This window comes from Monodon monoceros, unplaced genomic scaffold (genome assembly GCF_005190385.1).
Source record: "Monodon monoceros isolate NGI ecotype Baffin Bay Population unplaced genomic scaffold, NGI_Narwhal_1 Super_Scaffold_14, whole genome shotgun sequence".
NCBI lineage: Eukaryota > Metazoa > Chordata > Mammalia > Artiodactyla > Monodontidae > Monodon > Monodon monoceros.
In genome coordinates this window covers 52,427,604-52,442,144 of record NW_021703770.1, presented here as the reverse complement: position 1 = coordinate 52,442,144, position 14,541 = coordinate 52,427,604, and the positions used below count along the sequence as shown (strand labels likewise).

At 45.3% G+C, this 14,541-nt stretch overlaps 1 protein-coding gene across 1 annotated transcript in view; it reads right to left on the bottom strand.

Annotated features, from left to right (window-relative positions):
- The window catches only part of ZNF704 (zinc finger protein 704), a 205,479-nt gene extending 191,066 nt beyond the window's left edge, over positions 1–14,413 (bottom strand). The window contains exon 1 of the mRNA XM_029222667.1: positions 13,816–14,413. Within this exon, the coding sequence (XP_029078500.1) occupies positions 13,816–14,307 (492 nt within the window). The 5' untranslated portion in view covers positions 14,308–14,413. The remainder of the gene's footprint in view (positions 1–13,815) is intronic.
- Between the last annotated feature and the right edge of the window lie 128 nt (positions 14,414–14,541).

Genomic DNA, 14,541 nt, shown 5'->3' with positions numbered 1-14,541 from the left:
ATCTTCCGTTGGATTAGGCTAAGTCTACACTACACAAAGGTGTGTGTAGGGGTGTGTGTTTGTGTGTGTGTGTGTGTGTAAGCACACGCATTCTTGCATGTATAAAAATCTCAAGATAGTGTTAGGTAAGCAAGATTTTAAGAATGAAACTTCTGTACTCTCCCATGCTGCCTGGGATGTATGCCTGGAACAAAATTTAGAATCCTTAACCTTTCAAAACTCTGTACTTCTGTGTGACTTCCAGATGGTCCTCTAAACAAGAGCTTCTTGTTTCCAGGGCTTCTGTGGTTCCAGGGCCAGTGTCCCCTGCTGCAGGGGTAACAATAGTGCCCGGGTAGCTAATGGAGAAAAGAGAACTCTACTGACAAATCGGGAGAGCAGCACAGACCTACCTCGCCGAGCACTGTGTGCTGAAATATGGCAAATGTAATAGAAAACAGTGGGCGAGGTGTATCATCCTGGGTGCAGTCTTCCAAAATCGAGCTCCCTCCAGTTTCTGGATTTATCCAAGCTTTGTAGGACATTACCAGTGGCTGGTTTGGTGACTGCTATGTGATCTAGTTTGTGTAAATATAATATGTTGGTCTTTCTTATGTTGTTTTGGGGTGTTTCTTGTTTACACATTTCTTTTTGCGTTGAAAGAAAAATAATCAAAGCATTTTTGTCAAAAGAGTCTGCACCAGGCCAGAAGATGTGAACTATAAGCTCAGTGCCACTTTTCACAAAGCAGGACTTCCTTGCCCATTTTCTCATCCTTCTCCTTCCCTTACTTCCTATTTTGGACAAGTTCTTCTGTCCTGAAAACTTGCCTCCTGTCCCACCTTTAGCCAAAACAAACAACAAGACACACATACATATTTAATTCTTGGAATGACTCTAAACCCTAAAAGACTTGCATAAAACCTGAATAAACTAGGAATTCTTTAGCCCTCATTTCCAACCCATAGCAAGGGGCTTCCACATAGAAACTCAGAGTGGGAGACTGAGAAGGGAAAGAAAGTCTATCCAATGCACTCAGGGACTCCTCTGCTGATGCAAGAATCTGATGTCAAAGTGAACGCAAGATCATCTAATAGGATGTAGACTGGATGTAATTCAACTGCATGTTTACTGCTAAAACCAAAGTTTTATCTGGAATTTACAAGAAGGAAGAGAGTGGGGGAGGAAAATGAGGACCCGTCTGTGTCCTTTCTCTGATTCCTTTCCCCTTTTTCCTGAACTGCAGAAGACTAGACTCCCTTGGGTTGTGGTGACCCCATCATTGGGGTTTATTCATTAAATGGTTGATTTTGCTGTACTGGATTTTTCTTTTCTCTCCCTCCTCTTACTGTTTTCTAATGCATGTTAACCCTTCTCTCCCTCCTGCTTTCTTTTCTTCCTGAAGAAGCACAATGAATGAATAAAGACTTATTGGCACTGAAAAATAAAGTAAAACAACACAAGTATACGTGCATACAAAGCAGTACGGAGTAGTGAGTGCTAATGGGTACAGTGTTTCTTTTTGGGGTGACAAAATATTCCAAAATTTGATTGTGGTGATGGCTGTACAGCTCTGTGACGATACTAGAAAACATTGACTTGTGTATTTAAAAAGGGAGCATTATATGGTATGTTACCTGAATTAAATCATAAGAAAGCTGTTGAGAGAGAGAAATAGGTGGAGAATTACATTTGAAGCATTCCAGAGCCCAGTCCTAGGCACTTTCTCTTTCTACCTGCGCTGTAGGTATTCTCACCCAATCCCATCACTTTAAATATTGTCCATGTGCCCATGACTTCTGATTTTTACCATTAGTTCTGTCTTCTCCACCTACCTCCAGCCTACCTGACATCTCCACATGGGGGTCTTACAGGCATCTCACACTTAACATAGTTAAGACAGAACTCGATTCCCCTTTCCAACCCAAATCTTCTCTTCCTCCACGCATTTCGAGCTTAGCAACGCACAACCATGCGCAAAGTTTACTGTCTGTCTCTCCAGCTAGAATGTGAACGGGAACCCTTCTGATGTCTTTTCTCTCCTGTGTCCTTGGAGCTGACAAAGAGTAGGAGCTCAGTGAATAGTTGTTGAATGAAATAACCATGGGATTGAATGAAGTAGCAACCACCTGCCACGCAAATTTTTTAAACAATCAAACCATTAACTTGTCACTGAATTTAAGCAAGATCTTTGAGATAACTCAATTTTAACACATAAAGATAGCCATAGTTTACAAGCAGTGAAAACTACATCATTTCTATTATAGTTTTTTAAGTAAAAAGGATTTTCTCTTATAACCTCTGTGCTAGATTGCAAGAAAATTTCAAGTGACAAAATCAATACAGAGAGTTGAGAGACCTATTTGAATAGAACTCTCTTTTAGAATAAGAATAAAGAGCTGAAGAATATTGCTGTCACCCAACAGATGGCTAAGAGCACATTTTCAGAACCTCATAAACATCCACCAGGCATGGCAGTTCCTCTTCCCTTTCCATAAACCCTACCTTGGGTCATTTCAAACCTTCTAGTGGCTCCTCCCATACTGTCCACCTCCTCTTTCCCACTCTAAGATGCTATAGTGTTCGGTGTATGCTTACATAGGCTCAGAGGCCCATTTTCCTCCTTTTTCTGAGATAACTTTTATTGCAAGTAATATCTGATGAAAAAGGCAATTTTTCCTTCAGATACTCTTCACATATTCATTTTTTATAAGTCGTTAAGATCCTTATGCTAATATTTCTACTATTTTTCTAACATTTTGTTAAACTAGTTTTGAGTTGTAAGTATACGAACTTGTTAGTTGAAACACTGTCAAAAGCTTACATTTAAAAAAAAATTCTTTAAGTTAAACTTTGGATCCTAACCCAAATTGATACAAATTAGTGAGGTTTGTTCTTCAGCAAGCACTTGTAGCGACTTTCAAAGAATAAATAAGCTACATGAAAGTGTTTATGACAACCTATGAAAATTGTATTTCATGTTCTTTTAATTTAAAATTACTGCAAAATAAAGCCCTTCTTTCCTTAAATTTCCACTGTTGCTTAGGTAACAATTCCAATTATTTTTTAAATCTGTTGGCCCCAAATGTTTTCTGAAATGTTTGACAAATATGTCATTTGGTAAAAAAAAATTCTCTATTTTTTTTTTGTCCACAGAAACTGCTCCACTCTTCTCCAACACTTATTTTCCACATGTATAACATGGAGATAATAAAATCCACCTTCCAAGATTACCAAGTTAGCTATGAGAGCCCTCTAAAAATTATAATGCATTAAATGTTGGGTAATACTGAAATAAATATTGAACAATAGCTAGTAAAGAGTCCTTACACAAGGTCCTGTGTTCACAAATGCTTAACCCCTTTATTTGCAGTAGTCATACTGTTGTTGACAGAAAATGTGTCAATCCTAGTCTCCTACTGAATTGATACATTCTCTTCATTTAAACAATTGTGATACTTTCAATCTTTTTTCTTCTAGAATGTGGAAAACATATTATTAAATATACCTGCCTGAGTATCAGCACCGAGTGTTTTTCTGCTCCCTGGGAACCTTGTAATTCTGTCATGGTAGCACTTCCCATACCTCCTATCTCCTCCACTAGACCCATCATGGAGCCTAATTTACCAAGAGAAGTAGGGTTTGCTACCGGTTTTTAAATTTCACCCACAGGAATGGTATTCACGGATACACAAGTGAAAATTCACCACATAAAATACTCCTTTTTTTTTTTTAGAAACTTGATACCGAAGAAATTAGCAGCTTTATTAGAAAAAATATTTCAAAGCTTGCAGGACCCACTAACAATATTTTAACCTTTCTCTGTGTGTATGACAATTTATTTCTTTAATAATGTAGTTTTAGTAAGTTATCCCACGTATAAGTCACTTTTCCATGGGTTTCCCATTTAGAAAAATAATTTTAAACCGGTATTTCCCAAAATGTATCCCAAGGGAAAGACGTTCTAGAAGAAAAAGAAAGGCTCTGTAGTCCAATAAATACGTGAATGCCACAATCTATATTCACCTTCTTAAAATTCAAAATGGCCCTTGGCATCTTGGTCAATAACTTCTTCATAGGTATATGGGTGTTGTACTACTCATTCAATTTCGTCTATGTTTAAAACATTTTATAACTTAAAAAAAAATCTGTATCTCTCTTTTTAACTGGAATTTCCCCATGCTGTTTAACCAGAGTCCATTTCTCCTCCATCTAGATATCTTCCAATAGTAGAAGCAAGTATTTACAAGAGTTTAGAAGTATACTTTGGGCTCTGCATCCCCATCTACCCAAAGAACAGTGAGTTCTTCACCAAACAAAAGCACAACAGGTCGTAGACACCAGTGCAGAGGAGGATGGAAAGGACGAATTCACACCTCAGGGGTTCTCAGCCACATGCAAGTTAGAGGTGAAAGGTGACATCACTGTATTTCCATCGCAGGCTTCAACGACACATAGACACATAATTCAACGTGCATGGTAAGCCTTTTCCCACCTGTATGGCTACTAGCCAGGTTTTTTCCAATACAAGAGCTATAGATCTGAACAGACTGATGAGCCTGAGAGCTAGAATGTTTCTGTCCTCTTCGCACAAGTAGATAAATGACTCACAGCTTCCTGAGATGAAAGGGAAGATTCAAGCTCACCACTGATACGATGGAACACCCCAGAGTTCAGATGAACGAAGTCACTTCAGGAAGCGGCTCTCTGAAATACCTTGGTAGTGTGGAACAAGCAGGCGGCTGTAACAGTCAAACTAACTGTAGGATTTTGAAGCCTTGAACAAAGTTTTACAAAAGATTCTTTTCTGGAACCATAAAGGAGATAAATTGCCATCCGTGTCTAATTTCAGGAGGTCTGTGGGCCATATTTAATAACAGTAGACAATGACAGAACAATATTATACCAATTTTCTTTGATAACACTGAAGCATTGAGACATCAAGTTACTTGATAAGGCCATGCAACTAGCAAGTGGAGAAGCCAGAATCTGAACCCAGGGCCTGTTACCTCACATCTGGATTTACACAGAGGAAACAGTGGGGAGGGGGGCAGATAGAGGGATCATCTGCTTTGACTCAACCATGTTCCCTCCCATCTTACTAACAAGGCCACTACACGGGTCATATTAATGGACTAAAATAATCCTGTCTGTAGGTTTTATTAAATGATATTTCAAGGCACATTGCCTTTAAAAAATTGGATTTAATTTAAAATGTTGGAGCACTTTTTTTGTTTTTTTCCTCCAGTGGTAACCCTTGCAAAATAATAGTACAATATTACAACCAGGAAATTGACATTGATATAATCTACCAACCTTATTTGGATTTTTCCAGTTTTACATGTATTCACTTGTGTATGTGTGCAACTGCATATGTATTTAGTTCTATGCAATTTTATCATATGTAGGTATGTGTATCCACCACCACAGGCAAAATACAGAACACTTCCATCACCACAAGGAGAGACCAGCCATCCCCAATTAGTTCACATCAGTGAGGCTTTACTTTCGCTCAGCCTTCCATTATGACAAGAACGTAAGGAAAGCAAGTGTGTCACTGGAAACTGTCATGTGTAGCATGGAGACTATACACTCTTAGTCCTCATGGAGCCATAGACAGGCAGAACCCTTTAAATTTTTTGCACCTCAAGGCTCCATGGTCTTCTGCAAGATGAGATCCCCTCTTGTATGTTACTGCAAAGTTCTTACCCTAAAATTACAGACTCTCCTTCAGAACTCTAGAGTCAAGCCTATTTCCCCTATGTATAAATTATAACACTGGGTTTTCCAAATAGTATCTTCAATGAAGTGTGAGAACTGAATCACTCTAATTCCACTACACGAATCTCAGAGTTATATTCCATTCCACTTCATCCAGTAAATGAGACCAACTGAAGTTATGTGCCAGATTTGGTGATCTAAACTCATCCTTTGACTAGCTATTCAGGAATTACCTCCTGGCCAGCCCATATAATCTTCTTCATATAGACTGGCTACAAATGTTTTAGGATATGCATCAAAATTACATCCCAAACTGTGGTAGCCTAGCAAGGTCTCTCGGCAGATGTAACCTTGATCTTGGGGATAAAGAGGAAAAGGGGCTTTGAACTTCTTTATCGACAACCTGGCAGGAATTTGCCAGGCTGTAGGCTCCCCAGAAGTGGAAGTCGGCCTTATTGACTGCTGTTTCCCACATGCATATCAGGAACATGGCAAGCCATGGCCCATAATAAACATCTCCTGAGGGAATGACCAGAAACATGGACAGCAAACCCAAAGAAAATCATTCTTATTTCAGAGATTCGACTAGGCTGGAAGGTTGGCTATAAGGGTCTCTAAGTATTCTCAAATATTTCAGAAAGTCTAATGGAAACCATGCATTTACCTTCATAGAGATGGGACAGGACAATTAAAGGTCAAGTTTCCCCAGCTTTAGCAGACATTGTATCAAGCCATGGTACAAGACTGGTTGTTGTGTGCAGACCAGAAGTTCTGACTGCGCACACTGTAGTGGGCAGGGAGAGGCTCCCACTCTTCTTCCCTTTGAGCACCCATGAGCAGGAAGACAGGGTAATGTGACCAGGGCACATTTACCAATGAATAGGCTCCAGGGGCTCTCAGAGGTCAAGGACATCCCAGCGGTAGCTCCCTGGCGCCTCCTCACTAAGCTCAGGTGAGGGGATTCCAGGCAGGGCTGACTTCTCGCTTTTCCTCCTTTTCTAACCCTTGTGCTACGGGGCACTGCAGGCCCAACCAGCAGTCAAATCTGGTGGAGGAGAGGCCCTAGTTAAGGGCTGAGTATAAACTACGTCTTCCAGGCCAGTCTACCAGGCACACCAAGCCAGAGATGAAGGGAACTCGGTTCACGATGAAATGGGGCTCATTTGCCATTTTCTATCATCCTCTGAGCACACGTGTCCCTTGGGAACTGCACAGGGAGGGGGACTGACCTGGACAGGATTCACAGAGGGTCCTGCCCACCTCCCACAGCCGGAAATGAGACCACCTCTCCCTGAGGTACTTTAGGAAGGAAGAGCATTCCAAAAATAGAAGTTGATAAGCAGTGAGTGGTAGATGACTTCAGGAAACTGTGATTTCTCTCACCACAACTCTAAGGCAGTGAACTAACCACAGATCATTCCAGGCACAAAGGACTAACCCAGCAAAGAGGGCGAGAACTTGGGGTTGGGCAGACCAGGGTGCTAAGCAGCCCTAGCCGGACAAGGCATTTCACCTTGCCTAGTCCCGGTGTGCTGAGCAATCTAAAGGGGGTGTTGGGTTACCAGATAATCTCTGTTTCCCTTCCAAGTCTGGCAGTCGACAATTCAGTGAATGACAACTTTGCCTGGTATCAGATGCACATGCCTTCCCCTCGAGCCAACGCAGACCATTTGCAACACACATACTTATCAGCAAACTGGAATTCAGTGCTTGCTGCACTGGTCCCTGCCAAAGGCTTCTTAAAGCCATCTGATAGCCCAGAGACAGTCTAATAGATGTGCTAACCACCCCAAAAAGCTGGCACACATGAAACAGATTCCTCTCCGTTAATATTTATTAAGCACTGAAGGTGGGCACTTTGACATATATTATCTCACTTCAAAAGCTTTCTTCCGGGCTTCCCTGGTGGCACAGTGGTTGAGAGTCCGCCTGCCGATGCAGGGGACACGGGTTCGTGCCCCGGCCCGGGAAGATCCCACATGCCGCGGATCAGCGGGGCCCGTGAGCCATGGCCACTGAGCCTGTGCGTCCGGAGCCTGTGCTCCGCAACGGGAGAGGCCACAACAGTGAGAGGCCCGCGTACCGCAAAAAAAAAAAAAAAAAAAAAAAACCTTTCTTCCCTTGGACTTCTCTGGTGGCGCAGTGCTTAAGAATCCGCCTGCCAATGCAGTGGACATGGGTTCGAGCCCTGGTCCAGGAAGATCTCACATGCCGCACGGAGCAACTAAGCCCGTGCGCCACAACTACTGAAGCCTGGGTGCCTAGAGCCCACGCTCTGCAACAAGAGAAGCCACTGCAATGAGAAGCCCACGCACCGCAAAGGAGAGTATCCCCCGCTCACCGCAACCAGAGAAAGCCCGCGCGCAGCAACGAAGACCCAATGCAGCCAAAATAAATAAATAAATAAATTTGTTTTAAAATTTTAAAAATTAAAAAAAACAAACTTTCTTCCCAGTTTTCCAACAGATGTACTCTTGATAGAACTAATAGTGGTCTTTCAGGTCCAGGTGTCTCCTAACCTTATTATGACACTACATTATCAATCCCTTCAGACTCTCCGGCTCTTGTCCATAACTAATACACGGCATCGCAGAGCACAGCCCTGAGCCTAGTTATCTCAGCCCCCTACTGTTTTGCCTTCACTGAGTAGCAACTTATTTTAGAATCCTTCCTCCGTTTGACAGTGTCCTTGTATTTTTTTTTTTAATTTTATTATTAAGCTGTGGTTGGAGACATTATTTACCCGGTGTTCCTCATTCAAGGGCCCAGGAGGCTATTTTTTTGTTTTTTGGGGGTGTGTGGAATCTTACTACTGCCCATAAATATGTAAGCTTCTTCGATCAGAAATTGAAAACTGTGTAATACCAAGTTTGTCTTCTTGTCTCATTTAAAGCCCAGATTAGCAGCCATTACAGTAATCAAGCATCTCAGATACTTAGTAGCATCTATTCCTCTATTTCTTCAGCCTTCCCAAATACTCCTGGATATAAATGGGCATAAACATCACAAATAAGTAGAGGGAGATTAAAAGCACAGGCTATGGATGTGAACCAGGGCTCTGCTTGTGACCATACAGCCTCAGGTTTGCTAATTCACATCCAAGTCAGTATACTCAGCTGGAGAATATTGATTCCCAAATCACAATTTCTCAGTAGATCCTCCTTCACAGAAAGCATTTAGTGCAGTTCTTGGCTTGTAAGTATTCAGCAAATATTCATTCATATTAACATTACCTTGGAACCCAAGTTGTCCTGCATTTCATTCCCATTCTTTTAATGATTTTATTGATTCCTCTTTGTTTTCTCCAATCCACTGACCCCTGACTTTTTTACCAGCCCATGCCCCCTTCCTGTCCTTACTTTTCTTAGATCCCATAGTCCATCATTATAGTCACAGCAGTGCCAACTTCGTCAACAGTGTGTTCTCTCTCTCGTCATTGCTCACCCACCTGGCTAAACTGCATCTCTGCTGAATCCAGCTCTCTGCTTTGTCTCCAAGGGACAGTGAAGTGTAAGGCCTAATGGTACTAGCTCTGGAGTGAGACTGCCCAGGGCTCAAAGCCTTGCTCTGCCACCTAACACCTGTGTATCTTTAAGTAAACTGCTTATCACTTCAGTAAAATGGGGATGATATACTAATGCCTGACTCAGGGATATGGGATGAAGTTTAAATGAGCCTGTACACTTAGACTTGCACTAGCATGGTAATTAAATAACTCAATAAACGTTAGCTAGCATTCTGTTTGTCATTGTCACTCTATGCTTGAGCTAATGGAATGAAGGTGGGGAAAATCACATACCCAGACAGACTGCTTACACTGTACAAGTAGAACCACAAACATCAGATGGGCCCTTGATACTGTCTAGCAACTCCATCTGATTTCCCTGGCACCTTTGCTCTCCCACTCTCCCACAACACTATCTCTTTAGCTCTTATCCCAAATCTCTTTTGCTCTCAGCTGATGGCCTTCCCTCCTGCTGCAGGGGGAAAACAGAAGCCATCAGGTGAATACTACTTCATCTGACCACCATCCAATATACAAATACCCACATCTGGACTTACTTTCTCTACCTTCTCCCTAATGGAAGAAGGGTCTTTGCTTCTGTCAAAGACCAATCCCTATACTTGGGTTCCAGGTCCCCTGCCCTATGACTTTTCTAAGGACCTTCCTCCTGAACTTATCCCTCTTTTCTCTGCATCTTCGGTTCCTCCCCAAGGTAACCCTTGACGACCCTCACCTCTTGGTATTCATGCCCTCGCATATCTCCCCCGCTTAAGTGTGGGTGGAACCCATGATTCACTTCTAACCAAGAGAATATGGCAAAGATGATGCAGTACTGCTCCTGTGATTACAGTGCCTTGTATGAGTCTCCATCTTGCCAGCAGACAGGGGCTAAGATTCTCCTTGCTGACTTGACGAAGTAAGAGGCCATGTTGAGGAAACCATGTAATAAAGTGCTGCAGGAGTAGAGGTGGGGTGGGGGAGAGGGGCTGGGGGAGAGGGGCTCTAGGAGCTGAGGGCAGCCTACAGGTAACAGGCAGCAAGAAGCTGGATCCTCACACCTACCGATGGAAGGGAATGAATTCTGCTAACAACCTGAGGGAGCTGAGAAGTGAATTCTTCCCCAGTCAAGCCTCCCAAAGAGACCACAGCCCACCCAACATTTTGACTGCAGCCCTGTGAGAGTCATCAGCAGACCCAGCCAAGCCTGGCCCTGACTCCTAACCCACAGATACCGGGAGGATGGTTGTGAGCCAAAAGGTTTGTGGTACTTTGTTACACAGCAACAGAAAACAAATACACTTTCTACACACACAACAGATCATTCCCAACATGCTGTAGTCACTGCATTAGAGTCTACAGTATCCTATCTTCAAAACAATCTAAACCATATGCTCTCTCCCCCTTCTCTCTGTTCTCCTTTCCAACAAGAGAGTTTTTCACTATGTCCTTGCCTCTACTCACTGCTCAGCCCATTTGGGTCGCATCCCTGACTTCACATTCTTTGGTTACGGACACCCATACGTTCCATATTATCGAATCCACATGAACATGTCTCTGTCCTTATCTTACTCATATCCCAGTGGTATTCAACACAGTTCATTACTCCCTACTTCTGGAACTAAATGGACTTTCCATTTTCTAGTTTTCCTTTGACATGTTTAGCTGCTGCTTCTCAATCGTCTTTGCTGGCTTCTCCTCCCACACCCAAACTTAAACAGTGCTGTGCCCCAGAGTCTGGCCCAAGGCTGTCCTCTCCTCTGGCCTGCTGCACTCTCCTTCTCATCCCCAGCTTTAAATGACATCAACACATCTCCCAAATTTCTCTCTCTAGCCGTGGCCTCTCCCCTCAGCTCCACACCTTACAGCCATCCGCCTATTTGAAGTTTCCATGCCGGTGTCTAAGCGTCATCTCGGACTTAACAGGCCCAAAACAGAAGACTTGATTTTTCTCTTCACAAAAATCTGTTGTTCTCCCAGTTTGCCCAATCTCAGCAAATGGCACATTTGGCCAACCTTTACACTGGGGCCTCATCCTGCATTCCCTTCTTTCTGTCACCCTCCCCGCCGCCACGTAATCCATCAGCAAGTTATTGCAGGTGGATCTTCACGATCGATCCTGAATTTGTTCCCTCCTCTCTAACACCACTCCTAGTCCAAAGTGCCCTCGCCTCTCATGTGGACTTCAACGATCGCCATCGAACTGGACCCCTGCTCCTCCCTGCTGTCCTCTATACTCCACACAGCATGACCTTATTAAAAATACAAACCATTTTGCATGTTTAAAACTTTCCAAAGACTTCTTACTCTACTTTAAAAAGGTCCACCAGGCTCTACGTCGCTGGCCTTTACCTGCCTCCCTGACATATCTCCAGCAAGATCCAGCCATAGTCATCCTCTTCTCCTTCCCACCTCAAGACTTTTGCAACTGTTATTCCGGAAAGATCTTCCCAAGTTGCATGTCTCAAATCTCAGATCAAATGTCCCCTCCTCAGAGAGGCCTTCTCCCTACAAGCTGTCTCCTTCCTCCTAGACACTGAGGTATCATTATTTCCCTCATGGCGTGCATCGCAATCTCAAGCACCATGCTTATTTATCTGTCTGTTTGGTTGCTTCTTGCTCTGCTTCCAGCTTCTCTTGCTGGATGTGGGCATCTGGAAGGTGCTTACTGCTGTGCTCTAGAATAGTGCCTGTCACATATTAGGTGCTCGATAAATATGCGAATAAATGAATGCCTAAATATATATAAGATATTGACATTCATCTATGCATTCGAATAAGATGATACTATTTTATTCATCAGAAAAACCTCTTCACATGCAGTGTCAAGACGGCTTTAAAGCAGGAAAAGATTATAAAAATTATACCTCAAGCTACTCAATATATAAATTCCTGAAAAGTTATGCGCAAACCACAACAGTATAAAATGTAGCCCCTTTTGAAAGAATTAAGCAGAAATTTGCTCGGAGATGTGAAAAATCTTTTCTGACAGTGTGAATGATCGTACCCTAGTTCTTTTATTCTCATATATTTGATTTTTTTTTCTACATTGAGTTTGCTTTGAGCACAGACCATAAATTATAATCAACTTTTCTATCACAAACTGTGCAACCACTGTCCAATCCACAAGACATCTTTTCAGTATTTCTGGACAAAAATGCTAAGGAGTCACTACTTTTGTTCCTTAATGTCACTGATGTCATGTGATTTAATTCCAAACCCAGCTATATCCTGTAGCCATACGATGCAGGCTTTTTATTAGACCACGGTAATGATGGTGGTCATGGTCTGGATTCCAACAAGCAACTGTCAAAAACTATCATCCCAAACGACTACTTGCTGAAAATTTCTCACTCCCAGAGTTGGTATTTCCAGGGTGGTCTACGAAAGAAATCTGTGCCCATGTCTACTCTGGGGCTATTCTAAATGCTGACGTTTAATATTTCTTTGGAACTGCAATTTCATGCTTTGAGGAGCTGACTTTTTTCTGCAAGCCCCTGAAGATTTTTTTTTTCATAGTCTCTAACTAGTAAGCTCATTTGTTTATGTGTTTTTCTTCCTGAAATACCAATATCTTCTGAAAACTCCGATCAATAGTTTTATCCAGTTGATTTTAAGCACCACTCTTCAGAAAAATCACTCACTCCATTGCTTCCCACTTGCTGCCCTCAAAACTTCTTAGCAACATACACTGTGCAAGAACCTCAACGTGGTTTGCGTTGGCCAATCACATGCCTGAAAGCCCAGCCAGTCAGTTGTGTAATAATAAAGCCCTTATCTCCTGAAGATATACAAACGGAAAGATCTCTCGGTGCTTCAGTACACAAGGGCCTTTGCTTGAATTCTCAGCAGAAACTCACGTCTATTTTAAATAGCAAATTCCCCCCACCCCCACTTTCTCTGGTTTCCTATTTTTTTCCCATTTGCTATGTTGAGGAGGGGAAAAAAACCCCAATGCCAAACAATGTCGAGTTTTAAGCCGCGGGTACGGGGTGGGCGGGGCGGCATTGCCAAAAGCTGCCAGCAAAATGCATGTATACACCGGGACTTGGTTTTTTGCTCTTCTGGGTTTACCGGTTCCCTCACAGGCGCTTTTGACGGAAACTCATCCACAATTGTTCTTGGAGGCAGGAGGGGTTGAGAGATTGAGAAGAGAAGCTGTTTGCTAGTTCCTATGAGCCTGACTAGTCCTCAGAATAAGGGGAAGGGGGGCCACTCGTGCTTCCTCGGGAAGGACTACAATCTCACTGCCTCCCTACCTCGCCCGTCCCCACCGGGCGCAGACCGGCGCCTACCTCGTCCCATCGCCAAGTTCCCCGCCTCGTTCGGGAGAAGCGTCCTTTGCCCGCACCCACATCAGACAGCACGCCCGCCTCGGCCTTGGAGGAAAGTGGGAGCGGCCGCCCGGTGAAGGTGCTGGGGCCCGAGCGGTGAGCTCATCAGCCCCCTGGCTCTGCCCGCGCGGCCACCCGAGCCGCCGGACACACCCCTCCCGGCCCGGCCTCTGCGGTCCCCGGTACCGGCCTCAACCCGCTCCGCGCCGGGCCCCCGGGCCCGTCCCCTCACCGCGCAGGAGGGTCCCGCGCGCGCTAGTCCCCGCAACCCGCACACACCTTCAATGCTCCCCGGCCCGGGCCCTTGGGGAGCTGGCGGCCGGGGCCGAGGGCCACGAAGCGCTCCTCGCCGTCCTCGTCGTCGTCGTCTCCGTCCACCACCTCGACGACCACCTCCTCGTCCTCGTCTTCCTCGTCGTCATCCTCCTCCTCCGCGCCCCCTCGGGGCTTCGCCTGCACCCGCCCGAGCCCCCTCCGCCGCCTGCTCCCGCCCTCTTCGTCCTCGTCTTCCTCCCCCAGAAGCAGCAGCACCGGAGACGAGGCGGCGGCGGCGGCCCCGGCGGCCCGAGGGGGGCCGGTCCCGGCGCTGCGCGGCGGCGGCAGTGGCGGCCTCCAGCTCTCCGGGACCGGGGCTGGGGCCGGGGCCGGGGCGGGGAGCGGGAGCCCGGGCAGCGCGCCCTCCCGGGCGGGCGCGGGGCCTGGCGGCTGCAGCGCGGCGTTCCCCCGGCGGCTGCCCAGGCTGGAGCGCTTGGCTAGACGCCGCGCCTGCATGCCTGACCGCGGGCTGCTTGCCGCCGCGCCGAGCCGGAGTTTGTCACCTCCCCCCTCGTCCTCCTCCTCCTCCTCTTCCTCCCCGGGCGGCCGCTGTGGTCGCAGGCGCCCGGGGCGCGGGGCTGCGGGGGGCTGCGGGGGCCGCCTCCCCGGGCCGCCGGCTGCCACTGGCTGCAGAGGCGCGGGCGCCGCCTTCGCTGGACCGGCCCGTGGGGACGCCGGCGGCCGGCGGCT